The 27,420-nt window shown below is 46.5% G+C and overlaps 1 protein-coding gene across 2 annotated transcripts in view; it reads left to right on the forward strand.

Annotated features, from left to right (window-relative positions):
- SNTG2 (syntrophin gamma 2) overlaps nucleotides 1-27,420 on the forward strand; it is a 317,220-nt gene that overhangs the window by 240,455 nt on the left and 49,345 nt on the right. For both annotated transcript variants that reach the window (XM_074393375.1, XM_074393377.1), the window contains one exon: nucleotides 8,629-8,835. In XM_074393375.1, the coding sequence (XP_074249476.1) occupies nucleotides 8,629-8,835 (207 nt within the window). The remainder of the gene's footprint in view (nucleotides 1-8,628; nucleotides 8,836-27,420) is intronic.

A 27,420-nucleotide genomic window follows, 5' to 3' on the forward strand; every position in this document is an offset into this window, starting at 1 on the left:
AATGTAAATAGACATGTGAGTATCATAACAACTAGCACTTTTTCATATAGATTCTTTAAATATCCATAATTAACATCTCAAAGTATAGTCATTAATATTTAGACCTGAAATCAAATTCTGAAGTGGTGATTTTGTTTTTTCTCTGATACTTTCTCCTCTCTAAATATTACTTTCCCCAACTCTTAAAATTGTGTGCTGTATATTTAAACACTCATCATAAAATAGATGAGAAAATTGAATCCATCAGCCTTGATTGCGGTCGTGAGCGCAATCATCAACAGCGTCAGGGCAGCATGGCAGAAAAGCCCCCTGGATGCCCCGGAGCGTCCGGTGTGACGTGCACGGTGGGTCCTCTCAGCCTGAAGATACGCCATTAAGGTTCTCAGGAGAGGTCCCTGTGTTCACGTTTGGTGGAGGATCTTGGTAATGAGAGCTGTCTTTATTGGCTACTTCCCTCGGAACCTCGCTGAGCACGGAGCTGTGTCCCTGAGTTAAGTCTCTCCACACCTCAGGAGAATTCTGTTTTGTGCTGAGAATTCAGAAGCAGCAAGAGCACGAGGACCTTCCAGAAGCCAAGCAGAGGCAGGGATGGGCCCAGACTCAGTCGGCTTCCAAGCTCAGCATGAATCCTGCTTATTCCACGTGCTACAAGTGCTGGTGTTCTGGGAGTCTGTCGCGGGTGGATACTTAGAGTTCTCGAACATGTTCTTCAGGCATCTCCGGCATAGTCCTGTTTGGATAATTACAACACTGAGAGGAAGAATTCCTAAATTATTTTCTTAAAGCCATGTCAGGACAACACTATACCAGAGTTAAAGGTGAAGAAGACAAGAAGACCTTATTCAAGTATGTTATGACAGGAGAGAGAGATTAAACTCAGCTCCACTGAAATAGAGGATGAAAGGGTTTCTGCAAGTTGGGCTGGGAAGGAGATTGGGGCCATCAGTGTCTGTTAATTGGCCTCCTGAAAAGAAACAGAGAGCTTCTCCCATCTTCATGACAGGAGGTGGTTTCACAGCTTAGAGCCAGGCACCCACCAAGGCTGCGCCCCAGCCTTCCATGGGGACAGGAGATGGTGCCATCTTCCCAGTCACCACATTTTGAAGGGCCGGCTCCCAGCGCCTTGAGAAAGACAGTCCTGGCTTGTACAGCCAGCAAGACACTTCTAGAAAGATTTAGGTCTCAAGTGGCAGAGAAAGAGCATACAATAATGCTTTTTCTAAAGCAAATGCTCTAAGGATATGGAGTTCAAGGTCCCAGAGACAGGAAGAAGCCGGACCAAGGCTGAGTCCAGATGAGGTGGCCTGAAGGCCTGGCCAGACACTCACTGACTTGACAGCAAGCTGCTGACCTTGAGCTCCAGTGCTCTGCTTTCCAGGCACTTCCACACCCTGAAGTGCACAGGGGCCGAGCCAGTGTTTTCAAAGGAGCTGCGGAAACACCTGGGGAAATGAGCTGCATAGGAAGCATTAATTTTACTTACGTGGAACTTACTATACATTCTTTGTGAGGCTGAACAGTGGGAAAACTCCGTCGCTTGATCCAGCAGTCTTACTCCTCAGAATTGACCCTAAGTAAGTTCAGAGGAATCAAAGAGCTATATGCATGAAATGTTTAAGGACATTCTTTTTTTTTAAATTTATTTTTTATTTTTTTTTATTGCATTTTAGGTTTTGGGGTACATGTGAAGAAAATGCAAGATTGTTGCATAGGTACACACATGGCAGTGTGATTTGCTGCCTTCCTCCCCCTCACCTATATCTGGCATTTCTCCCCATGCTATCTCTCCCCACCTCCCCACCTCCCCATCCCCCATTTCCCCCCAACAGACCCCAGTGTGTAGTGCTCCCCTCCCTGTGTCCATGTGTTCTCATTGTTCGACACCCACCTATGAGTGAGAATATTTGGTGTTTGATTTTCTGCTCTTGTGTCAGTTTGCTGAGAATGATGGTTTCAGGTTCATCCATGTCCCTGCAAAAGACACGAACTCATCATTTTTGATGGCTGCGTAATATTCCATGGTGTATATGTACCACATTTTCCTTGTCCAGTCTATCATTGATGGGCATTTGAGTTGGTTCCAGGTCCTTGCTGTTGTAAACAGTGCTGCAATGAACATTTGTGTGCACATGTCCTTGTAGTAGAATGATTTATAATCCTTTGGATATATACCCAGTAATGGGATTGCTGGGTCAAATGGGATTTCTATTTTTAGGTCCTTGAGGAATCGCCACACTGTCTTCCACAATGGTTGAATTAATTTACACTCCCACCAACAGTGTAAAAGTGTTCCTATTTCTCCACATCCTCTCCAGCATCTGTTGTTTCCAGATTTTTTAATGATCGCCATTCTAACTGGTGTAAGATGGTATCTCAATGTGGTTTTGATTTGCATTTCTCTGATGACCAGTGATGATGAGCATTTTTTCATATATTTGTTGGCCTCCTGTATGTCTTCTTTTGTAAAGTGTCTGTTCATATCCTTTGCCCACTTTTGAATGGGCTTGTTTGTTTTTTTTCTTGTAGATCTGCTTTAGATCTTTGTAAATTCTAGATATCAGCCCCTTGTCAGATGGGTAAACTGCAAAAATTTTTTCCCTTTCTGTTGGTTGCCAATTCACTCTAATGATTGGTTTTTTTTTTTTTTTTTTTTTTTTTGCCGTGCAGAAGCTGTGGAGTTTGATTAGGTCCCATTTGTCTATTTTGGCTTTTGTTGCCAATGCTTTTGGCGTTTTGGTCATGAAGTCCTTGCCTATGCCTATGTCCTGAATGGTATTGCCTAGATTTACTTCTAGGGTTTTTATGGTATTAGGTCTTATGTTTAAGTCTTTAATCCATCTGGAGTTAATTTTGGTGTAAGGTGTCAGGAAGGGGTCCTGTTTCTGCTTTATGCACATGGCTAGCCAGTTTTCCCAACACCATTTATTAAACAGGAATTCCTTTCCCCATTGCTTGTTTTTTTCAGGTTTGTCAAAGATCAGATGGTTGTAGATATGTTGTGTTTCCTCCAAGGCCTCTGTTCTGTTCCATTGGTCTATATCTCTGTTTTGGTACCAGTACCATGCTGTTTTGATTACTATAGCCTTGTAGTATAGTTTGAAGTCCGGTAGTGTGATGCCTCCTGCTTTGTTCTTTTTGCTTAGAATTGACTTGGCTATGTGGGCTCTCTTTTGGTTCCATATGAAGTTTAAGCTGGTTTTTTTTTTTTTTTCCCCAGTTCTGTGAAGGTCATTGGTAGCTTGATGGGAATAGCGTTGAATCTGTAAATTACTTTGGGCAGTATGGCCATTTTCACGATATTGATTCTTCCTAACCATGAACATGGAATGTTTCTCTGTCTGTTTGTGTCCTCTCTTATTTCATTGAGCAGTGGCTTGTAGTTCTCCTTGAAGAGGTCCTTTATGTTCCTTGCTAGTTGTATTCCTAGGTATTTTATTCTCTTCGTAGCAATTGTGAATGGCAGTTCGTTCTTGATTTGGCTCTCTTTAGGTCTGTTATTGGTGTATAGGAATGCTTGTGGTTTTTGCACATACCATGATCAAGCAGGCTTCATCCCAGTGACACAAGGCTGGTTCAACATACGCAAGTCTGTAAATGTAATCCACCACATAAACAGAACCAAAGACAAAAACCACATGATTATCTCAATTGATGCAGAGAAGGCCTTTGACAAAATTCCACAGCCCTTTATGCTAAAAACCCTCAATAAACTAGGTATTGATGGAACGTATCTCAAAATAATAAAAGCTATTTACAACAAACCAACTGCCAATATCATACCAAATGGGCAAAAACTGGAAGCATTCCCTTTGAAATCTGGCACTAGACAAAGATGCCCTCTCTCACCACTCCTATTCAATATAGTACTGGAAGTTCTAGCCAGAGCAATCAGGCAAGAAAAAGAAATAAAGGGTATTCAAATAGGAAAGGAGGAAATCAAATTGTCTCTATTTGCAGATGATATGATTGTATATCTAGAAGACCCCATCATCTCAGCCCAAAATCTCCTGAAACTGATAAGCAACTTCAGCAAAGTCTAAGGACATTCCTTAAATTAATGATATTTGAAGAATCATCAAAATACCATTAAAAATATTTAAAATCTTACAACATATTTTAAATATTATATTAAAAATGTATACAATTTTATGTACAAATTCACATTGCATGAAAGAGAATATTATTAATTATTGTCCTATTAATGTCAATTATTAAGGTCATATTAATAATTATTGACATATTTTTAAAAATCAGGTAAAACAGTAGTAAGAAATCTCTTTTAAATTCCCTTTATTATTGCTATAATTATTTCCTAATAAATATTAATAGAAAAAATATGTAATTTTAAAATACAGCCCTTTTTTGTTTGTGTTTTCTGGAAAGGGAACATAAGGTGATGTCTTGCAGTCCTAGGTGGGGTGGGCTTTCTTCTGTAGTGGGGGCGGCTGGAAGTGCTGTCTGGGTATTGCCATAGCTGACCTTGCCAGGGCCAGGGAGCTGCAAAGCAGACATCAAATCTGCGTGTATGGCAGGGCCCAGCATTGCCTTAGGATGACATTTTTAATGACAACAGGTAATGAACTAACGTGAATCCAGTACGTGAGGACTGCATGCCAGCTGTTCCGTCATGTGAAGTCAGGCCAGCATTTTTGTCGTGATTCCGTTTGATAGTTCAAACATGGAGACTGAGAGAAGTGAATTGCTCAAAGTCAAATAGCTCATACTGGGCAAAGAAAGGCCTCAGATCTTGTCTGTCTGATTCTAAAATGTGGCTTTCTTCTGTTGTAATGCACAGCTGCCCCAATATAGCAAGTGATCAGAAAGAAAACACCGTTGGCCCTTGGACCGCAGGGCTGAGCTGCATGGGTTCACTTGTATGCCAGTTGTTCTGCATGAGTATGCAGGAAAAGCTTTGAAAATAATTTAATGATTTTAAAAGCCTCTAAGACAAGCTGCATAGCTTAGAAATATCAAAATATTCAGAAAAAGAGATGTCATGAATTCATATAACATGTAGATACTAGTCTATTTTATCATTCACTCCTGTCAGATATAACTAAGTCTATTTGGCACCATCTGCAGTGGAGAGAAATGTAGACAGAGGTGAAGACGCAGCAGTAAATCACTCTGCCCATGGGTCACAGCAGCACGTAGCATCCTGTGATGATAATTTTTGTAGCCACCTCTTGCTGCTGTTGCAGTGAGCTCAAGTGTTGGGGTTCTGAGTGAAATGTGTTAATCATCCCGTGGAAGCAGGTTCTCTCTCCAGTAAACTGCAGACCATGGTAACAGGTGAGCTCTCTGGTGCTGCATACCTCCCCTCCATGGTGATGAGTCCAGCAACATAAACTTGAGTAAGACCCCGGGACCCACGCTAAGTACCATGGGGGATTTGCCAGTGCTCCTGGGAGGCAGGAACATCACAGCAGCACCAAGAAAGCTGAACCCCTTCTGTACATCACGGAAGGAGGTCTGCAGATGCGGCTGCCAGCATCTCAGACCCTTCATCTTATCAACAGACGGTGTAAACTCACCGTGTAAACAAATGCAGTGCCGTGTCATGAGTATACCTTCTCTACCCTGTGGCTTTCTCAATAGCATTCTCTGTTCTGTAGCTTCCTTGCTTAATTCATTGATTTATTTAGAGATAGGACCTTGCTGTGTCATCCAGGCTGGTCTCAAACTCCTGGGTTCAAGCGAGGCCCCCACCTCAGCCTCCCAATCAGTTGTGATGACAGGTGTAAGCCACCATGCCTGGCTGCAGTTATTTTATTCTAAGAATGTGGTGTATTATACGTATAACGTACAGAATGTCTGTCAATTGACTGCGTTATTAGTAGAGCTTCTGAGCAACAAGAGACTACTAGTAGTGATGTTTTAGGGGAGTCAGAAGTTATATGTGGATCTTCAGCTGTGTGAGGGTTGGTGTCCCCAACCCCTGGGTTGTTCAAGGCCCAGCTGTAATGAGCCATTCAACAGGGGGATGTGCGTTGCCCACATAAATTTCGTCCGAAAGTTTTTGTCAGTTTTGACATTTAAGTTCAGTGAATAAAGAGATACTGTGCACCACAACGGCAGTGGTAAATATGTTGTTTTGGTTTGTGACGTGTAACCCTGTAAGTTCCATGTATCCCAGCTGAGGGAGAGGGTCCAGAGGCCTCCAGACTTGAAGCGCAGTTTCTGGACTCAAGGCTCGCTTAGGGTTAGCAATGTATGCACCCCACACCCATTCACATACATACACATTCACGTGCACACCCATTCACGTAAACACACATTCACATGCACACCCATTCACATGCACGCCCATTCACGTGCATACACATTCACATGCACACCCATTCATGTGCACACACGTTCACATGCACACACATTCACGTACACACACATTCATGCACACACACTTTTCCACCTGTACACACCCATTCACGTGCACACATATTCACATACACACAGGTTCATGTGCACACACATTCATGTGCACACCCATTCATATACACATTCACGTGCACACCCATTCACGTGCACACCCATTCACATGCACACACATTCACGTACACACACATTCATGTACACACACATTTCCACCTGTACACACCCATTCACGTGTACACACGTTCACATACACATTCATGGGCACACACATTTCCATGTGCACATACACACATTCTCATGTGCACACACACACGCACATATCCACACGTGCACACACCACAGACATTTGGTGTCTGGATGATGCACAGGGGTGAATGTGCAGTGCTCTCTGTGACCAGGGGCATCCTGCAGAGCTGTCTGAGAGGTCAGGAGAGTCAGGGCAACCCCCGGAGAGGCCAGGAGGCCACCCGAGGTACCTCAGTCAATGCTTTACCTCAAACCTGTGCCTGGAGTGCATATGTCAGCATATTTCAAATAAATTTGGCCAGCTTCTGAGTTCGTGTGGGTTTTGGGACTGGACCTTGAGCGTAAATGTGAGCGAGGAATGTCCAGGTTGGCTGGTCGGCATAAGTAGAGACCCCTCAGAATCATGATGGGAAGACCCAGCAGGTGGGCGGCTCCCCTTCCTTTCTGCTGCCGTATGCAGGGCTGTGAGTGAACATCACATTCTCATTCAGGACACTGGAAGCCCCAGCCCAGGAGTCTCCCCTCATTTCCCTTCGCTGTGGAGAGACTGGTCAGCGAAATTGATGTTGGGGCCCAGTGTCCCAGGAGGGTGTCTGGAGTAGGGGGTGGGTCTGTGGGACCAGGAAATGAATGGGTGACCTGAGAACTGAAATGGGACAGAGAAAGAGAGACAGAGACAGAGAAACAGACGTAAAATGCAAAGAGATTGAAACAGAGAGAGACAGAGACAGAGACAGAGACAGGAAACAGACGTAAAATGCAAAGAGATTGAAACAGAGAAAGAGACAGAGAGATACAGACAGAGACAGAGACAGAGACAGACAGAGACAGGTGGCGTCAGCCAGGTACTGAGTGCATGTTCACCACGCACCTCCATGCTGTTGACCTGGTAATTGTGACAACTGGGACCCCCAGACTTTCTCTCCTGCCCTTGAGAAAGTGAATCCTGAAGTGGGGTGTAACCTTGCAGATGTGGAAAGAAGTGGGGAGCACTGCAGGTTGCTCTGTGTAGCACAGGCTGGCAGCATCCGAGTCACCTTGGTGGTCACGGAGTAAATCTGGGATTAATAGACATGCTGTAGGTAACTTACATCTCTGAGTTAAATAATTAACCAGAAATGGAATAAGAGTCCTTTGTGTGCCTTGAGAGTATGACTCCCTTTGCCAGGTTAGCGGAATGCGCTCCTGGGTGGCCAGGGCCTCATCGTGCTTCAGAGGCATTCTGGGCACTGGGTCCCTTATGTCAGGACGTGGAACCCATAGGAGAGGAAGAGCCAGTAACTCTACAGAGTCTGGGAGGGTCAGAGGACACCATTAGTTCGAGTGGTGCTGGTGTTTCGTTTTTGGTTTTATGATAAACACAAGCATCAATGTCTCAAGACTTTCATCTTTATCTTTTTTTTTTTTTTTTTTTTCCCTAAAACAAGGTCTCCCTCTGTCACCCAGGCGGGAGTGCAGTGACGTGATCTTGGCTCACTGTGACCTCCACCTCCTGGGCCCAAGCAGTCCTCCTACCTCAGTCTCCCAAAGAGTTGGAACTACAGGCGTGTGCGCCACACCTGGTTAATTTGTTGTATTTTATTTATTCATTTATTTTTGTAAAGACAAGGGCTTGCCATGTTGACCAGGCTGGTCTCAGATTCCTGGGCTCAAGCAATCCACCCACCTCAGTGTCCCAAAGTGCTGGGGTTACGGGCGTGAGCCACCACACCCAGCCTCATCTTTATCTTCACAGTAACACAGAAAAGAGTGTGGTGACCGGTATTTTAAGGAAAAGGCACTTACAGAGAATTGGGCGTTTGACGTAATTTACTTGCCGCTATGTGTGTGCCGTTTCTGCACCTGCTGTGCCCGAGGAGGGCTCATCGCTCCTGAACCTGTGTCCTCATCTGCACCCAGGAGACCATTTGCCAGGTCACGCAAACGCCGCCTTCCCCCACACCACGCCTGCAGCCTGGGATTGACCTTCCAGCCCCACACGTTTCCAATCCGTGCTCTCTTTTTCAGTTCTGGCTCACAGGTGACTGCTGGTTGCAAGCAAACTTGTATCTGGGTCTTCAAGATTTCGACTTTGAGGACCAGAGGCCCTATTGCTTCAGCGTCGTGGCCGGCCATGGGAAGAACCACGTTTTCAGCGTGGAACTTGGCAGCGAGCTGGCCGTGTGGGAGAAGTCCTTCCAAAGAGCCATGTTCATGGAAGTTCAGAGAACTGGAGTAAGTGAACAACTCACCCTCTTCTCACCTACACTTACTTGGGGATCTGAGACATAAGCATTGGGGTACACATAGCAGTTTACTGGGGGGAAAGAGGAATCTTCAGAAGGTGAGAAATTTTCCCCTGAGCCACTGTGTTGAAGTGATTGTTCACACTGAGTCCTGTGCTCCGCAGATGACATGAGCTGTGGTGGAAGGGAAGGGAAGGGAGGAGAGGGTTTTGCATCTGTGTTTACATTGACCGTGAGGAACGGGCTACATCGCTTCCCAGGCTGGGACTGCACTGATGTGGCACTCCAATTCCTGGTGCATGATGACCCCTCTCTGAGCCCATGCTCTGGGAGACGGGACGCCTCGCTCACAAATGAGCATAATGTACCATGTAGTCACCTGGATGCTTGTGATATTTTAAGGCACTTTAGTGGTTCTTCCTCTCAAACTTACTGGTCCAAAGGAGAATATAAAATAGCTTGTGTGTCTGAATTGCTTTTCTCTTCCTGATGACAGCAAATAAATCACTCACAAATTTGAGTGTATATCATGTGAAGGGATAGGGAAGAATGCATTATAATCCTCATTACAGCTAGTGCTTGACTTAGGACCACGATTGGTTCTGACAGACTGGTCGTAACATGATTTGGTCATAAGCTGAGTAGGCTATATGTACAGTACTCTGAAATGATGTTATAAAAATCCTTAAGTCATATTTTATCATGATTTTCTTTCATTATTGTTATATATCATAATTTTCATTGTTCATTTTATGCCATTTGTATCATCTCTACACCATTTTGTTTATTATTTTCACATTTGTCGGGTTTAAGTAAAACACTGCATTACCAGTACAACTGGTTTAATATTTGCAAAACATACAAAATTACAAAATACAGGTGCATACAAAAATAGAAAATACAGGTGTAAAAAATACCATAGGAAATATTTTCCCAATTGCAAAACATATCAAAATATATAAACATGTACGAAACATTTTATTGGCAATTCCTCTTGGTAGACATCTTGGGAGGGGTTTGATGAAAAATATCCAAGACACAAAACACAAATTGCTGTACCGAGTCTGGGATAACAGTTGAGATGGTGCACGCGGAGATGGTAGTGCTGCCGGAAGCTGGTCCGCACTGTCGTACGCCCAGCTGGGCAACGTTGGCGCTGCCAGACGCGGAGCAGTCATGGCTAGTGATTGCAGTCATAAAATCGAACAGTCGTAAGTTGCATAGGTCGTAAGTCGATCAATACCTGTATCCTCAATCGTGGGACGATCCTTGGCGGGGTGCGCACTGCGGGAATGCAGAGTGACAGGAGATGAATGAAGCGGGGCATCGTGGAGGCGCCCTGACTTCACGCTGGAGACCTGGGCTCCCTCCTGGCCTCGCACAGAGAATGCCAGGAGTTTGCACTTAGCAACTAAATACGGCTGCTTCATTTAAATCTGCATACATTTCTATATGACATATATGCACACACACTATTATATACATATTACATACACACACCTTGAACGTGAAAATATTCTGTGTTATTTATCTGTCATTCAAGGTGTGAAGATGTCTCGAGGCCCCTTGGCGTGCCGTGACAGAGCTCACAGCCTCCCTGTAACTAACGCACACAAGATCTGCTAGTCCGCAGAAGAAAGCCACACCCAGATGTTCACAGAAACCGAGGCCGGCACTTATTCTCATTTACCCCAGGCCGCTGTGATGTTTCCCTCAAGTTGGTCATCCTAAATTGCAATTATGGTTGATTCCTCATGCTTCTAATAACCTTTGTATCTGAGGCATCCGATTCATTAGCCGGGGTAGAACATTATATACTGGGAGGAAAATTGCTAAACACAGGATCCCTCATCTCAGGGGCATTTGGCCACTTAGAAACCATCAGTACTGAAGGTTCAGGTCATTACAAGGCAAAGTGAAAGAGCGTTTCTAGGACGAGGTGAACTTTCCGCTCATTTTCTTTAGATGATAGCAGTAATCATTTTGCTTTAAATGTAAAAACCGGAGAAGTCCAGAGAATTCTCCAAGCGCGTGCATGCACAGGGCCTGCCCCATGACCTCCTGTGCCCAGGGCGGTGCCTGGCTGAGCAGAGCCACAGTAGCCCTTCAGACTCCTCTATGGGAAGGTGACAGGTCACGGGAGAAGACATCCTGAATAAGAGCAATCACAAAATTCCAGTGTTGGAGGGGGGCTGAAAGGTTAGCAGTTTCATCTAGTACCCAGATGCAGTGAAATGAGTGTCTGCAGCATTCTCGAGGGTAAATGTTTATTTAGGATTCCTAAAAAGTAGACCTTCCTTATGTTCCAAGCTGTCCTGATTCCACTAAAGGGGTGAGGGCTGGGCACGGTGTTCATGCCTGTAATCCTAGCGCTTCGGGAGGCTAAGGCAAGAGGATCCCTTGAGCCTAGGAATTAGAGACCAGCCTGGGCAACCAAGCCCAAGAAACAGAAGCCCCATCTCTGCAAAAACTAATAGTGAAATATTAGTCAGGCGTGGTAGCTCATGCCTGTTGTCGCAGCTACTCAGGAGGCCAAGTGGAGAGGATCTCTGGAGTCCAAGAGTTCGAGGCTGCAGTGAACTAAGATGGCACCACTGCACTCCAGCCTGGGCTGTGGGGTGAGACCCTGTCTCAAAAAAAGGTGGGGGTTAGGGTGGGAGTGGGGTCAGAGCTGGGGCTGGAACTTTAATAGTCAGGACAGCTTTCTTGGAGGAAGTGGTTAGTGGCTTTTAAAAATCACTGGTATCTGGCACAGGTGGGGGGGGGGAGAAGGCAGTCCCGGGGAGCGTTGGAAAATTAGGCCAGTGGTCCATGTGGCAGAATGAGAGGTCTCAGATTCGGGCTAAGCAGGCAGCAGTGTGCCCAGGTGAATTTTGGAGAAGCATTTTTAATAATCCAGGATTGAGATAATGAAGACCTTGCACAGTGGATGGAGGCAGTGAGTGTGTTAACAAGCCAGCACACCAGCAGAGACTGTAGGTGGACGTGGGCGTCTGTCCATGCTTTGCAGGGCTGGGTAGAGCGGGGCTGCGGGGCTGCAGGGCTGTGATGACAGCTGTTGGAAGGAACTGCTGGGCTGTGCCAGGCTGCACACCACTGACCTGCTGGATCCTCACAGCTAAGCAAAGTGGATGTCCCCAAAGAAGCTCGGGGTGGATGCCACCTTGTGCAAGGTGAGAAGGCCGTGCCAGACCTCACAGGGTGTCAGATTCCCAGTTCACACCTCACTCAGGACCCCTGTTTTAGGAACTCACCCTCTTGGGCTCCACCCCACATAGTGACCTGATACTCTCAGGTTTGCCCATGGTGTCCTGGAGAGGAAGGACACAGCATTTTGAAATGAGTCAGATGGACCCACTCCCTCCTCATGAATTAGAGAAAATAGTTCTCTGCAACTCCATTACATATGCTGTAAATTCAGGATTATAACTCATCATGGAGTACTTACAAAAATTATATTGCATTTTGTGCATACTCTATACCAGGCTGGATACATTGCGTGTACATAATACGTCTAAGATGCAGCTGTTCTTCCTTTTCTGTTTATTTTACAAACGGTAAATGAAAGTTCAGAAGGGCCATGTGACTTTTCCATGGTCACCTAGAGACTAAAGCACAATGGCAGAATCTACTCAAGATTTCAAGAATTGATGTCTTGAGGGTCGTGTTCTTTCTGCTGAAACATTCTGCCTCACATGTGACAGAAACGAAATAGTGTGAAGGTGCTTAGAACGGTCCCTGGCATGTTTAGGACTCTCGAAACGTGTTCTTGGTTCCCTCGCACTGCTGGGTTTCTTTTCTCCACCTTCTACCTCTGTTTTGCTAGTTTTTCTGCTATTTCCTGATTGTATTCCAGCCCGACTCATAACTTTAAATCTCTAGAATTACACATGTATAGTGTTGATTTTGTTTACTAACTGTAACCATTGTCTGGTATTCATTAGCTTGTTCATTCCTTCTCTAAAAGGATTTCTGAAAGAAAAGCCCTGCACCCTTCACCAGCTCTGGATGTAAACTCATGACATTGCTTCACAGTCATTTTTGTATGCACCTATGTGAGGTCCGTTCATTTTACTGGTTAAAAAAGAATTCTATATTAGAAAGGACATCCAGGGAGCAGGTGTAGAAAGGACACCCCAGGGAGCGGGTGCAGAAGGGACACCCCAGGGAGCGGGTGCAGAGGGGACACCCCAGGGAGCGGATGTAGAGGGGACACCCCAAGGGGCAGGTGCAGAGGGGACACCCCAGGGAGCGGATGTAGAGGGGACACCCCAGGGAGCGGATGTAGAGGGGACACCCCACGGAGCGGGTGCAGAGGGGACACCCCAGGGAGCGGATGTAGAGGGGACACCCCACGGAGCGGGTGCAGAGGGGACACCCCAGGGAGCGGATGTAGAGGGGACACCCCAGGGAGCGGGTGCAGAGGGGACACCCCAGGGAGCGGGTGTAGAGGGGGCACCCCAGGGAGCAGGTGCAGAGGGGACACCCCAGGGAGCGGGTGTAGAAGGGACACCCCAGGGAGCGGGTGCAGAAGGGACACCCCAGGGAGCGGGTGCAGAAGGGACACCCCAAGGGGCAGGTGTAGAGGGGACACCCGAGGGAGCAAGTGTAGAGGGGACACCCCAGGGAGCGGGTACAGAAGGGACACCCCAGGGAGCGAGTGTAGAGGGGACACTCCACGGAGCAGGTGCAGAGGGGACACCCCAGGGAGTGGGTGTAGAGGGGACACCCCAGGGAGTGAGTGTAGAAGAGACACCCCACGGAGCGGGTGTAGAGGGGGCACCCCAGGGAGCGGATGTAGAGGGGACACCCCAGGGAGTGGGTGCAGAGGGGACACCCTACAGAGCGGGTGTAGAGGGGACACCCCAGGGAGTGGGTGTAGAGGGGATACCGCAGGGAGTGGGTGTAGACGGGACACCCCAGGGAGCGGGTGCAGAGGGGACACCCCACGGAGCGGTTGCAGAGGGGACACCCCAGGGAGCGGGTGCAGAGGGGACACCCCAGGGAGCGGGTGTAGAGGGGATACCCCAGGGAGCGGGTGTAGAGGGGATACCCCAGGGAGCGGGTGTAGAGGGGACACCCCAGGGAGCGGGTGTAGAGGGGATACCCCAGGGAGCGGGTGTAGAGGGGACACCCCACGGAGCGGGTGCAGAGGGGACACCCCAGGGAGCGGGTGTAGAGGGGACACCCCAGGGAGCGGGTGCAGAGGGGACACCCCAGGGAACAGGTACAGAACTGGCAGACAGCAGTGTCTCCTGCAGTGCCTGAACAAAAAGCAATCAACAGGAAACTTCCAGAAGGATGCAGAAGATGACCTGAATAAATGGAGATTTGCTGTGTTCTCATAAACTAGTAAAATGGCTTATCATAGATCCAGTGGCACAAATAGAGTTTCATGTTTTCGTTTCGACAGAGCTCCCAGGTGCTTGTCCTGTTCCTTCAGTGTTTATTAAGAAAATGCATAGATGCCCGACTCAGTGTCCCTGCCAGACATGGACCGGCACGCGACAGAGACTCGGACAGGAAAGGCTGGTCTGATGCCAGGGTGCTCACACCTGGCTGCAGGTTTGAATCAGGGACCCCCACTCCCAGGCTTGCTGTCTGGGGCACGCATCAGCCTGAGGCCTGTGGAAGCCAGTGAGTAGCCGCCTTGGGAGCCCTGGTGAAAAGCAGTTTAGAACTTTCCCAGGGACTCATTGCTGGACAAAACCTAACAGCCTCAGAACCTTCTAGTGACTTGATAAGTTTTCCTCCCTGTCCTGTTTTCTGAGAGGATAAGAAAGAACGCAAGCCTAGTATGTATTTTCTTGTGGATTGTTGAGTGTCCAAAGGAAAACCCAGAGCTACTAGAGTATTGAGACTTTAGCCCTAAGTGGGGAGAATTGAGGCTCAGAACAAGACTGGAGGCTCAGCAAGGCAGCCGGTCTTTTAGATCATTGTCCTCATGTCCGATGAAGAAGGCCCTCTAATGCCTTTAGGTACCGATTTGATGACATAGCTAGGATTGAAAGGGAATTAATTAGGAAAGAAAACCAGGACATGTCCACCTCACCCTCCCTCCAGCACGCGACCTAATTACTCCTCTGTATTAGGGTGGGCTCACAGTGTGGTCAGAGGCATCCCCATCCCAGTGGCGATGTGCCTATAGGGCCGTTTGCTTTAAATTGACTTGGCCATTTTCACTGGTCCCACATAAAATAGAAATGGGGTAAGTCTCTGCGGCCAGCATCCCGTACAGGGAGTGCAGCCATTGCCCGTGAAGATTCCCTTGCTGCCCCGAGCTCAGTGGCGGGCACAGAAGAGACCCAGCAGACCTCAGCCCGTGCGCACCGTTCACCCCTGGCCGTTGCCCGCACACCAGAGTTGCGTCCAGGTTTTCCCTGCCTTGTGTCAGGGACACGCACTGGGCATTTTTCCTTTACACAGACTGGCCCTGCTTCCACACGGGCAACATGCAGGGGCCATCCGATGGACAAGTGAGAGGCTGACCCAGGTCTCAGCTTCCCTCAAATACCCTGTTTTCCTTTGTTAATGGTAAAATGCTCCTCTTGGATAGACACGTCCCCATGAGGAAAACGGGCACATTTGCAGAGATGTAATTTAAGTCTCTCTTGAAGCCAAGCTGTTCTCAAGCCTCAGGTTATCTCAGCCCAGGAGGCAGAAGAGACACCCCCGTGTCAGTACGAGAGAAAGGAGGGGGGTTCCAGGACAGCAGCTCCTGCCTTAACCTGTTCCATCCTTGCAAGGGGCACCTAGCTGTCGCTCCAGAGACCAGAGAGCAAATCTGAGTCCAGAAACGGAGCAGGAGGGAAAGATAGGACCAGGGAAGGATGTGCCAACCCCGGGAGCCGTGTGGAAGGAGGACCGCCTGCTGTGCCACCGGGAGCTCCCGTCCTGAGGCGGGCAGGCAGCGCATGCTCATCAGGACTGTGCAGAGGAAAATGCACAGAGCTCAGTGCACGACAGCTCCTCTAACAGGAGAGCCGCTGCGCAGTGCTGCCGACGGTGCACATCTGTGTGGCACACACAGACCCAGGGAAGCTTTGGAAATGTGATCTCGTGAAACTGTCTGCGTGTTTATAAAGACTCTCCAGAGACTGCTCTCGTTCACACACAGGTTAATATTCTGCGTTAGTGGTGGTTTCGTATCATGTGTGACAGAATTTTAAGCATAGCAAGGTGGCTCTGTGATTACGTAATGCCTTTACCCCTCATACTGTACCATCAAGACAGCACAGCCAAAAAGAGCTTCTGTGTATGGGAGACGGGCAAAGGAAATTCAGTGGAGAAGGGAGAGCCTTCTGAACAAATTGTGCTGGATTCACTGGATGCCCATATACAAAAACAGAACTTTGATTCATTATATACATAAATATTATATATAAATATAAACTAAATGTAAGTGCAAAACTATAAAACTTTTAGTAGAATAAACAGGGTAAAGTCTTTGGGACCTCTGGTTATGCAAATATTTCTCAGATACAAAACCAGAAGCACAATCCATGAAAGAAAATTGATAATTTAGAGTTGAAATTAAAAGCATCTATTATTTGAGAAACACTGCCAAGGAAATGAAGAGAAGATATGAAAATTGGGAGAAAATATTTGCAGGGCATATAACTGATAAAGGATTTATATCTATAATGTATAAAAATATCTCAAAGCTCAATAATTAAAATAAACTTGGTAAAAGGCTTGAATAAACACTGCAAAAAAGATTTATAGATGGGAAATAAGTATGTTAAAATATGCTCAAAAATCATTAGCATGTAGGGAAGTGCAAATTAAAACAGTGAAATCTCACAGCACACATATTAGAATGAGTAAATTTTAAAAGACTGATGATGACAAGTGTTGGTGAAGTGAAGGAACTGGAACTCTCACTCACTGTTGCCAGTTGTGGAAAACGGCACACCCAACATGAAAGACTCTTAAATGTAAACACAAATTCACCACAAGATCCAGAAAGTTTCTCATTTCCCTGGTGTACACAGCTTCATTTGTAAACACCAATAACTAAAAAGGAATGGTCACTGACATAGGAATCAATCAAAAATGTGTGTATCTATATAAAGGAATGGAATTCAACAGAATGAGCTACTGGCACACACAATGATGTGGAAGACTCTCAGAGCAACAAGGGCACATTCTGTCTCATTTCAGAATAGTAGTTTAATTTTAATGAGGTCCACTTCACTGAGTTTTTCTTTTATGGATTGTGTTTTTGGTGTCACATCTAAGAACTCACCCTTCTGCCCTTGATTGGGATGATTCTGCCCTGGATTTTGTTCCTAGAACTCACTGTTCTGCTCTTGATTAGGATGATTCTGCCCTGGGTTTTGCGCCAAGAACTCACTGTTCTGCCCTGGATCAGGATGATTCTGCTCTGGGTTTTGTTCTAGAAACATGATCATTGCTCATTCACACTTGTCCCCAGTGCAGTAGTGTGTGCCCAGGTAGATGGAAGGGGATCTGCCTGGCTGGTGGATCCCCGTACAAAGGCTCAGTAGGAAAGTCTTATTTAGTGTTGCTGTAACAGAATAGCTGAGGCTAGGTAATTTGTAAAGAAAACAGGGTGATTTACCTCACAGTTCTGCAGGCTGGGAAGTTCAAGGGCATGGCATGGCTTCTTGCCAGGGCTCTCCTGCCGAGCCCTAACATGGCTTAGATCAAAGAGGAAGCCGACATGTGCAAAGGGGCCAAATATGAAGTGTGTCCTGGCTTTACAACAGCCTGTGCTTGTGGAAACTAATCTATTCCTGACACAGTCATCCAGTCTCCTGAGGGGGAGAACTCTGTCACGACCTGGAGAATGGCAGGAAGCCGCTGACCATGGTGGAGCGGTCGTGACCCAAACACCCCTCATCAGTCCCCACCTCCTAAAGCCTCCACCTCCCAACATCCTTACCTTGACAACTGCAGACACGGCTTGTTTTATTGTGCTTTATTAAGCTCTGCAGATACTCTTTTTTAACTTTTTTATTTTTTTAATCAGAGATTTAAGACAACCCTACATTAAGCAAATCTATCACTGCCATTTTCCAGCAACATCTGTTCACTCCATGTCTCTGTCACATGATGGGAATTCTTGCAGTATTTCCAGTGTTTTCTTTATTATTTTATCTGTCACTGTGATCTGTGACCAGTTTTTGCTGTTACTGTTGTAATTGGTTTGGGGCACCATTGATCTTGCTCATTAAGATGACAAACTTGATGAATCACTGCTGTGCATGTCTGATTGTTCCACTGACCAGTCATTCCCCCATCTTGCTTCCTCTCCTTGGGCCTCCTCATTCCCTGAGACACAACAATATTGAAATTAGGTCAGTCAGCAACTCTGAAATGGCGTTGAAGTATTCAAATGAAAGGAAGAGTCACATTTCTCTCACTTTAAGTCAAAAGTTAGAAATGATTAAGCTTAGTGAAGAATGCCTGTCAAAAGCCAAGACAGGCTGAAAGCTTGTGTTCTCATGCCAAGCAGCCAAGTTGTGAATGTAAAGGAAAAGCTCTTCAAGGAAATTGAAAGTGGTACTCCGGTGAACTCATGAATTATAAGAAAGCAAAATAGCAGTGTTGCTGCTATGAAGAAAGTTCTGAACAAGATCAAACCAGCTGCAATACTCCTTTAAGTCAAAGCGTAAGCCAGAACAAAGCCTAGCTCTCTTCATTTCTGTGAAGGGAGGAACCTGCCAAAGAAAAATTGAAAGCTAGCAGAGGTGGGTTCATGAGGTTTAAGAAAAGAATCTGTCTCCAGAACAAAGGCACAAAGTGAAGCAGAAAGTGGTGATGAAGAAGCTGCAGCAAGTTCTCAGAAGATCCAGCTAGCATCACAGATAAAGGAGGTTACAGAAAGAAATAGGGGCTTCATGTGGATGAAACAGCATTCTATTGGAAGAAGATGCCATCTAGGACTTTCATAGCTAAAGAGGAGAAGTCATTGCCTGACTTCAAAGTACTAAGGACAGGCTGACTCTCTTATTAGAGGCCAATATATATGGAGACTTCAAGTTGAAGCCAAGGCTTTTTCACCATTCTGAAAAGCCCTGGGCCCTGAAGAATGAGGCTAAACCTACTCTGCCTGTGCTCTATAAATAAATAACAAAGCCTGGATGACAGCATATCTGTTTACAGCATGGTTCACTGAATATTTTAAGGCTACTGTTGAGACCTACTGCTTAGAAAAAAAGATTCCTTTCAAAATACTGCTGCTCATTGGCAATGCAGCTGGTCACTCAAGAGCTCTTATGGAGATGCACAAGGATGTTAATGTTGTTTCATGCCCGACAACACAATATCCACTCTACGGATCATAAGTCAAGGAGTAATTTTGACTTTCAAGTTTTATTATCTAGGAAATACATCTCATAAGGTTATGATGCCATAGAGAGTGAACTCTCCAGTAAGCAAGTAAATTGAAAACCTTCTGGAGAGGAAATCTAGAAGTCTAAAACCACTCTGGATTTCACTAGAAACATTTGTGACTCATGGGAGAATGTCAGAGTGTCAGCATTAGCAGAAGTTTGGAAGAAGTTGCTTCCAAACCCCATGGATGACTTTGAGGGATTCAAGACTTCAGTGGAGGAAGTCACTGCCAGTGTGATTGGAATAGCAAGTGAACAAAAGTAAAAGTGAAGCCTGAAGATGACTGAATTGCCACAATCTCAGGATAAACATAGAACGATGAGGAGTTACTCTTGTGAATAAGCAAAGAAAGTGGTTTTTTGAGATGGAATCTACTCCTGGTAAAGATGATGTCAATATTTCTGGAATAACTTAGTTGATAAAGTAGCAGCAGGGTTTAAGAGAACTGGTTACAATTTTGAAAGAAGTTCTACCATGGATAAAATTATATCGAACAGCATTGCATGCTACAGAGAAACCTTTCATGAAAAGAATAAATCGATGAGGCAAGCTTCACTGTGGTTTGATTTTAAGAAATTGCCACAGTCCCTCCAGCCTTCAGCAACCACCATCTGCTTCAGTCAGCAGCCATCAACATTCAGGCAAGGGCCTCCCACTGCCAAAAGAGTAAGACTCACTGAAAGCTCAGATGAACATTCGGTTATTTTAACAATAAAGTATATTTAAATTAATGTATGTATATTGTTTTTTAGACATAATGTTTTGCACACTTAATTGATTATAGTGTAAGCATAGCTTTTATATGCACTCAGAAACCAAAAAATTAGTAAGACTTGCCGTCGGGTGCAGTGGGTCACACCTGTAATCCTAGCACTTTGGGAGGCTGAGGCGGGTGGATCATGAAGTCAGGAGTTCAAGACCAGCCTGGCCAAGATAGTGAAACCCCATCTCTATTAAAAATAGAAAAATTAGCCAGGCGAGGTGGCAGGCGCCTCTAATCCCAGCTACTGCAAAGGCTGACGCAGGGAGTTGCTTGAACCCAGGAGGCAGAGGTTGCAGTGAGCCGAGATCGTGCCACTGAACTCCAGTCTAGGCAACAGAACCAGACTCCATCTCAAAAAAAAAAAAAAAAAAAAAAAAAAGACTCGCTTGATTGTGACATTTGGTTTATTGCCATGATCTAGAACCAAACCTGTGATATCTCTGAAGTCAGTCTGTGAATTTCAACATGAGTTTTCATTGGGATAAACCACATCCAAACCATAGCAAGGAGTCGGGCTTTTCCATGTGACACCAGGAAAGAGGCAGCTGGGGACCTGCCAGCTGGACACCTGAGGATGTTCCCGTGCAGGGCTGTGCAGGGGAGGGTGAGGCAGCCTGGCGGCCCTCAGAGGGATGTCAGGGGCATGGCGTCACAGACAGGCTCCACGCAGATCCCGCTGGAAGTGTCCAGCCCCACTCCGGGGTCTCTTTGTCAGGACACCCCCACTGAAAGGAGGGGAAGATAATGCTTTTCTGGTTTTCCAGTTAGTAACATTCTGACACTTCGTGCTGAGTATTAACTTTGCCACGTTACTAAAATGATGATTATTTATCAACTGTCATCGGTTAATCAGCAATTTTTTTCAAATAACCAGGACATCTCTTTCAGTTCCAAGTAAATCTGGAACAACTTTTTGGTGACCAAGTTTCACAATATAATATGCCCTTCACCTGCCTAATCACGGCACACAGTAACCTCATTTGGAGGCAACTCAACCAAGTAACCGTCCATGTCAGTTAATGCAACGTATTGTTGTTTATGGAGGTTGTGAGGTGCCAGTGAGGTATGCTGTTACCTGACCATGTCACTGTACCAGGTTGGTGTTTATGGAGGGCAGGAGATGCTAGTGAGGTATGCTGTCACCTGACCATGTCAGTTATCACACCATGCTGTTGTTTATGGAGGGTGCGGGGTACTAGTGAGGTATGTTGTTACCTGACCATCTGCTAGATTTCTATATTTAAAAATTTTAGATTCCTTACTCATCGTACAAGCATCAATTGTGTTTTTCTTGCTGCTTCCTGTAGTAGACCTCCCTCCAAATTTCATGGCCATTTCTAGTGCAGTAACAGCCAAGAAAACAAATACCAGTGCTTCTTTCTCTTTGTCAAAACCAAGAGCAAAGCAAATCCAGGTGAAGATGTACGCCTCTTTCCGTAAGTGTGACATACAGCAGTCTCCCTTCTATTCTGTTGTGCTTTCTGAGGTTTCCGTTACCTGTGGTCAAATGTGGTCTAAAGATAGTAAATGAAAAATTCCATAAATGGATACTTCCTGGGTTTTAAGTTGCACATCATCCTGAGCACTGTGATGAACCTCATGACACCTGCTGCATCCCCCAGAACACGACTCACCCCATCAGTGCGCCCAGGCTGCACACCACCCATTAGTCACTTAGCAGCCATCTTGCAGATCAGACCGACTCCCACAGCATTGCAGTGCTTGTATTCAGGTCACTCCTATCTGATGTCGCCATGCCACATAACGGTGGCCGAAGTGCCACAGGAGTGAGGCTAGTTCACAGTAATAATTATTTTCTTTTATTATGAATTTTTGTTACTAATCTCTTACTGCACTTAATTCACAAGTTAAAATATATCACAGGTATGTATGTATGTAGGAAGAAACATCGTATACAGCATAGATAGGGCTCCCCGCCTCCATGCTTTGGGTAGAAACATCACATAGAGCATAGATAGGGCTCCCCACCTTCATGCTTTGGGTAGAAACATCACATAGAGCATAGATAGGGCTCCCCACCTTCATGCTTTGGGTAGAAACATCACATCGAGCATGGATAGGGCTCCCCACCTTCACTTCATGCTTTGGGTAGAAACAGCCCATAGAGCATGGATAGGGCTCCCCACGTCCATGCTTGTGGGAAGAAACATCACATAGAGCATGGATAGGGCTCCCCACCTTCACTTCATGCTTTGGGTAGAAACATCACGTAGAGCATGGATAGGGCTCCCCACCTCCATGCTTTCAAGCATTCCCTAAGGGTCCCGGAACGTACCTCCCTGGAGGAGCAGAGGCTTCTGTACAGGAATTAAGATTTCATATGTGGGCTCTTTTGGTTGTTCTGAAGCCTTTTGCTTATATCATTTCTCATGTGGTTTGTGCCGTTTTTTGTGACCAGAAAAGTTTTCTTTCATTTGCTGAATCTGTGTGGCATCTCTGATGTGCTGCATGCTTTTTGAGAGGTTTTCAGATGGCAAGCTGGTCTGCATAGCTGCTTCTCCAGCGGTCAGTGGGGCGCCCACTCAGCCCGGGGCGACTGTCTCACTGCACTGGCAGCTGGAGTGAGGGTTCCAGGACCAGTATTTCTGGACATCACAGGCAACATAAAGCTGTGAAGCAACATCTTTTCGGGGCACCATAACTAGATACATTGTATATGAGAGAGCCCGATGCACATCCTGCCTTTTTAAAATTCCTAAGTGGCTGGGAAGATAGTTTTGAATAAGTCACTCAACCTTCCTACGAACTGATGTACTTCTTTTTAACATGATTACTGTATTATATCTTTGTGTGATATAAAATTTAATGAATTGATGTTTACAGAGCACTTCATGTGGAAAAATGCAAAATATAATCTTACATGCTTAAATTAATTTTCTAGATAAATTTTCAAAAAATCTTTCTTGAATTATTTAAAAAAACACTATTAATGAGAGATTTTGCAATATGATATAGAATAATACTACAAATGTACTTTTGTTTCTCTTGAAAAAAGAAATCCAGAGAACCTAAGAGAAAGTCAAGTGAAGTACTGAATAACATTAGATTAGATTTATGGGATCATTAAAAGATAATTATTTGTTTCGAGAACCTCCAGTTTAATTATGTAGTTAAGTACACGAGCCTTATTGCAGTTCTGATTTACCTCATCCATTTTCAGAGCTGGTTTGGCAGCCAGCTTTATTTTAAGTCAAAACCGCCAATATAATCATATGGTTTCTGTTGATTACTCTTAAATGTTTTGTTTTCCTTAAATCCACAGCAGTTGCACAAATGGCCTAGGAAGGGACTGGCGTCGGTAGGACCCACTGATCCCTCCTAAGCCTCTCCAGCCCCTCTCAGGAAGAGCACCAAGGTCAGGGGCTCTGGGACCCCTCACCGGTTTGGAGCCCCATCCAAATGTGTGTTAAGATTCAGGTTTCCTTTAAACAGTTTTCCCTGCTGCTGTGCACATGGCCACGTAGGTAGCTGTTCAGGCTCATGCGAAAGGCATGTCGGCCTCGTCTTTAACGTCAGGGACTACCTACTCCAAGTAGCTTTTGTTCAGTCCTTCTTGTCTTAGGGTTGACTGTGATAAACGTCGAAGGACCTTGAAATTGTGAATTCGTGAGTGGATAAAACCGAAACTCACTCTCCCGTCTTGGAGGCTGGGTAACTTTGTGTTATGTGGTATGTGGTGTTGTGTGTGTGCTTGTGTATGTGGTGTTTGTGGTGTGTGTTTATGTGGTGTGTGGTTTGGTGTGTGTGTTTGTGTATGTGGTATGGTGTATGGTGTGTGTATGTGGTGTGGTGTGTGTGTTACGTGGTATGGCATGTGTGTTTATGTGGTGTGGTATGTTTATGTGTATGTGGTATGTGGTGTGTTTTATGTGGTGTGTGGCGTGTTTGTGTGTGTATGTGGTGTGCTGTGTGGGTGTGGTGTGTGTGTATGTGTGTATGTGATGTGGAGTGTGGTGTGTGTGTGTGGTGTGTGTGTATATGTGGTGTGTTGTGTGTGTGGTATGTGTGTGATGTAGCATGGTATGTGTGTTTATTTGGTGTGGTGTGTGTGTTTATGTGGTGTGTGTTTGTGTGTGTGTGGTATGTGGTGTCGTAGTGTCTTGTGTGTGTGTTGTGTATGCGGTGTGTTGTGTGGGTGTGGTGTGGGTGTTGTGTATGTGGTGTGTTTTGTGTGTGTGGTGTGTATGTGTTTGTGGTTTGTGTGTATGTGGTGTGGAGTGTATATGGTGTGGTATGTGTGTATGTGGTGTGTTGTGTGTCTGTGGTGTGGTGTGTGTGTGCATGTGTTTGTGTATGTGTGTTTGTGGTGTACATGGTGTGTTGTGTGTATGTGGTGTGTGCATGTGTTTGTGTGTGTATATGGTGTGGGGTGTGTGTGTGTGGTGGGGGGTGTGTGCTGTGGTATGTGTGTATGTGGTGTGTTGTGTGTATGTGGTGTGTGTATGTGTTTGTGTATGTGTGTTTGTGGTATATGTGTTGTGTTGTGTGTGTGTGGTGTGTTGTGCATGCGTTTGTGTGTGTATATGATGTGGGGCGTGTGTGTGTGGTGGGGTGTGTGTGTGTGGTGTGTTGTGTGTGTATGTGGTGTGTGTGTGTGTGTGCGGGCATCAATGATCACAGTGTACACTGCAGGACACGTGTCCAGGACAGCAGAACACGCCCGCACAGGACTTGTGAACCTGGCACTTGCTGCGCTGCCAGCCACGGCTGTGAGAAGGTGATGATCTGTTCCCTGTCACTCAAGCGTCTGCATTGACCAGAAATGCAGTCGCACCCCAGGAAGGAGCACTGGAAACGGTTCAGTTCCCGGGCTGGGCCCTTGCCCTGCCTGAACGTTTGTGAAGCGCAGTGGGGCCGGCCCCACCTCCCGGTACCAGCACGAGTCTGTGGAGGGAGGCGGGCAGCATCGGCCACTGCAGTGCCCACCGTGTCCACTCGAGCAGGTGAAGGGTGGAGGGGCTCACAGCTGAGCCTCGTGACCTTGTTACCACTTCTAGCAGTTTCTATAGGAAAAAAACTCTTCTGAATATCTAGCTTGCACGTAGACATCCAGCCTTGTAGCCTCCTGGACCGGTCAGTTTTGGATTATCAAAATTCAAATAAATGTTAATACCATACAGATATGTTTTTAAACATGTGCCCGCCTTGCTCGTTGGCTCTGACGTGAGTACAGTGATGTCCTTCCCACAGCTTTCTCCAGACACGGGGAGCGTGTGTGGGACTCTGTTCTGCAGCGGGGTGAATCGCACTGGTCGGGGAGTTTATGTGCACTGCTGAATTACTCCAAGTATCAAAGCCCGTTTTCACTCAATACCAGTATCGCAATATACATACTATATCTACCATTGTCTTGTGAGCCCTTTAGAGGAAGTGAATGTCTTCCTTTTGCAACTATTTTGAATTTATTATTCATGTGGTTACCTAACCTCTTTCGGCTGAAAACATCATTGATCAAAGAAAATGCTGCTGCATGCTTTTGAAGTCAGAAATGTGCCAGCAGCTTCAGAAGGCCAGGCTTCAAGCTGGGCTGAATGGCATCTGTGCTGAATGCTTTTTAATTATAACCCTCAACATTTTACGAGACGGGGAGTCCAGAGGCTGTATCTGCGAAGCCCTGCCAAGCATTGCTCACAATAACGCTGCTTCCCTGCACAGCGCATCCTCCGGGAACACACCCGCCCCACCCCACGTCAGCGAGCGGGGCGCTCTCCAGGGCCGTCTCAGCCCTTGCTCCTGACTGATGCAATAGACCAAATCACAGTAGAGCAGCAGCGATTCCTGATGGCCCCAACATGTCAGCTTAAGAAAGCCAGACAGGCTCCCTCTGCTCACACAGATGCCGTTGAATTGCACATCTGCTTTCTAAAGTAAGATCAAAAATAATCAAAAGGTACAAAATACGGATATCAAGGCAGAGGTGACCACGGAAGGTCGGTCACTAAGCTCAGAGGATCCGGATCTCTGGACTTTCTTCCATGCACCGCCCACACCTAGAAGGAAAATTCTGTCTCCAGGGCTCACAGAGCCTGGCTGCAGCCGTAAACAAAGCTGCCCAGGCACAGCCGCTGTGGCCAGCTTCTTCCAGGAAAGGCAGGTGGCCTGTGGCCTCCCGCTCCCTGCCGCTGCCCACATGTCACTCCTCAGCTGCAGCCCAGCACCAGGCTGGTGGTCATGCTCCAAAGTCACCGCTCACCAGTCTTTCTGGCCTGACCCCTGCTGAGCCCGTGCACACCCACACCCTGCGGATCGGGCTGGTTGGGGCCAGGGTGCCCACCCCTTTACCCCTGTTTGGCCAACAGGGAGGCCCTTCAGCCCCATGGCACTGTGTGCTCATCAGCACTGACCCTTGGCTGTACGGTGTCTCTTGTCCATTGTGACAAATTCATCAGTGGAGGTGCCTGCAGGGCGTCCAGAGCTGCCTGGATAGTGCCCACGGCCCCCTCCTTCCCACACCTGCCAGCCTTGCGTGAGGACCAACTGATCCCAGGACACGGCTCAGCCTCTGTCTCTGGGGCTTCCTGTCCCACACCCTGCGCCCCAGCCCAGCTGCACTCTCCTTGGCACAGCCTGTGTGTGGCCCTGGCTTCTCCGTGGTCCTGCCTCCTGCATGGGAAGTAGTCAGGACTGTCACACGGCAGGTGTGCTGGGTCATTCGTAGCTGCTCCTGCAGAAGCTCAGCAACTGTGAAGGCAGCGTTACCTGAATTAAAGCGAGTCTTGGGCATGGATAGCTATCTGGGGAAGAAACAGTTAAAGAGCCCGGCGTCTCCTTCACCTGGAAGGTAAAATAGAGCTGCTGAGAGAACACTGCTGCTCTCTGGCTGGGAACCTGGTTTTACAGCTTTACACTGAGTACCTGGAGGCAGATGTTTGAAACCCGCCGCAGTGGGTGCCACCTGCCATTGTGATGATCCTCAGCGCTGTGGCTGCTGCACGTGAGCACCTGTGAACCTCTCCCGGACGACGACACCGGAGCAGGGAGCAGGCTCAGCTGGTAATTTATTCTCCAATAGCCATTATGGCTTAATTTACTTAGGTTGGAACTAAGAGCACTAACGGTGATTGATTTCAGGGCTAATCTAATCCTTCAGTTAACATCCCCATCCTGGGAAGAGCGTGGCCAAATTAGCTTGTATTAATTGTTCACATTGTCAAGTTCCCTCTGTCTCCAGCTTTTAATAAACGTTCTGATCCTGATGGGTGCCGATAGGAAGGCAGCAGCCCGTTGAACCTGCAACTGTGTGAGAACTAGCCCGACGGTTCCCTGGGTACAAGCTCACTGCTGGCAGGGTCCTCTCTCGTTTTTCTTGGTAACCTTGGAGTCTCCAATGTATCATAGGCAGCCCTCAAAAAACTTACAAAACCACCCAAAAAGAACACATTTTTCAACATCTATTTCCCTTTGATGTAGACTCCAAACCAATTTTTT

Source organism: Saimiri boliviensis, chromosome 1 (assembly GCF_048565385.1).
Source record: "Saimiri boliviensis isolate mSaiBol1 chromosome 1, mSaiBol1.pri, whole genome shotgun sequence".
Classification (NCBI taxonomy): domain Eukaryota; kingdom Metazoa; phylum Chordata; class Mammalia; order Primates; family Cebidae; genus Saimiri; species Saimiri boliviensis.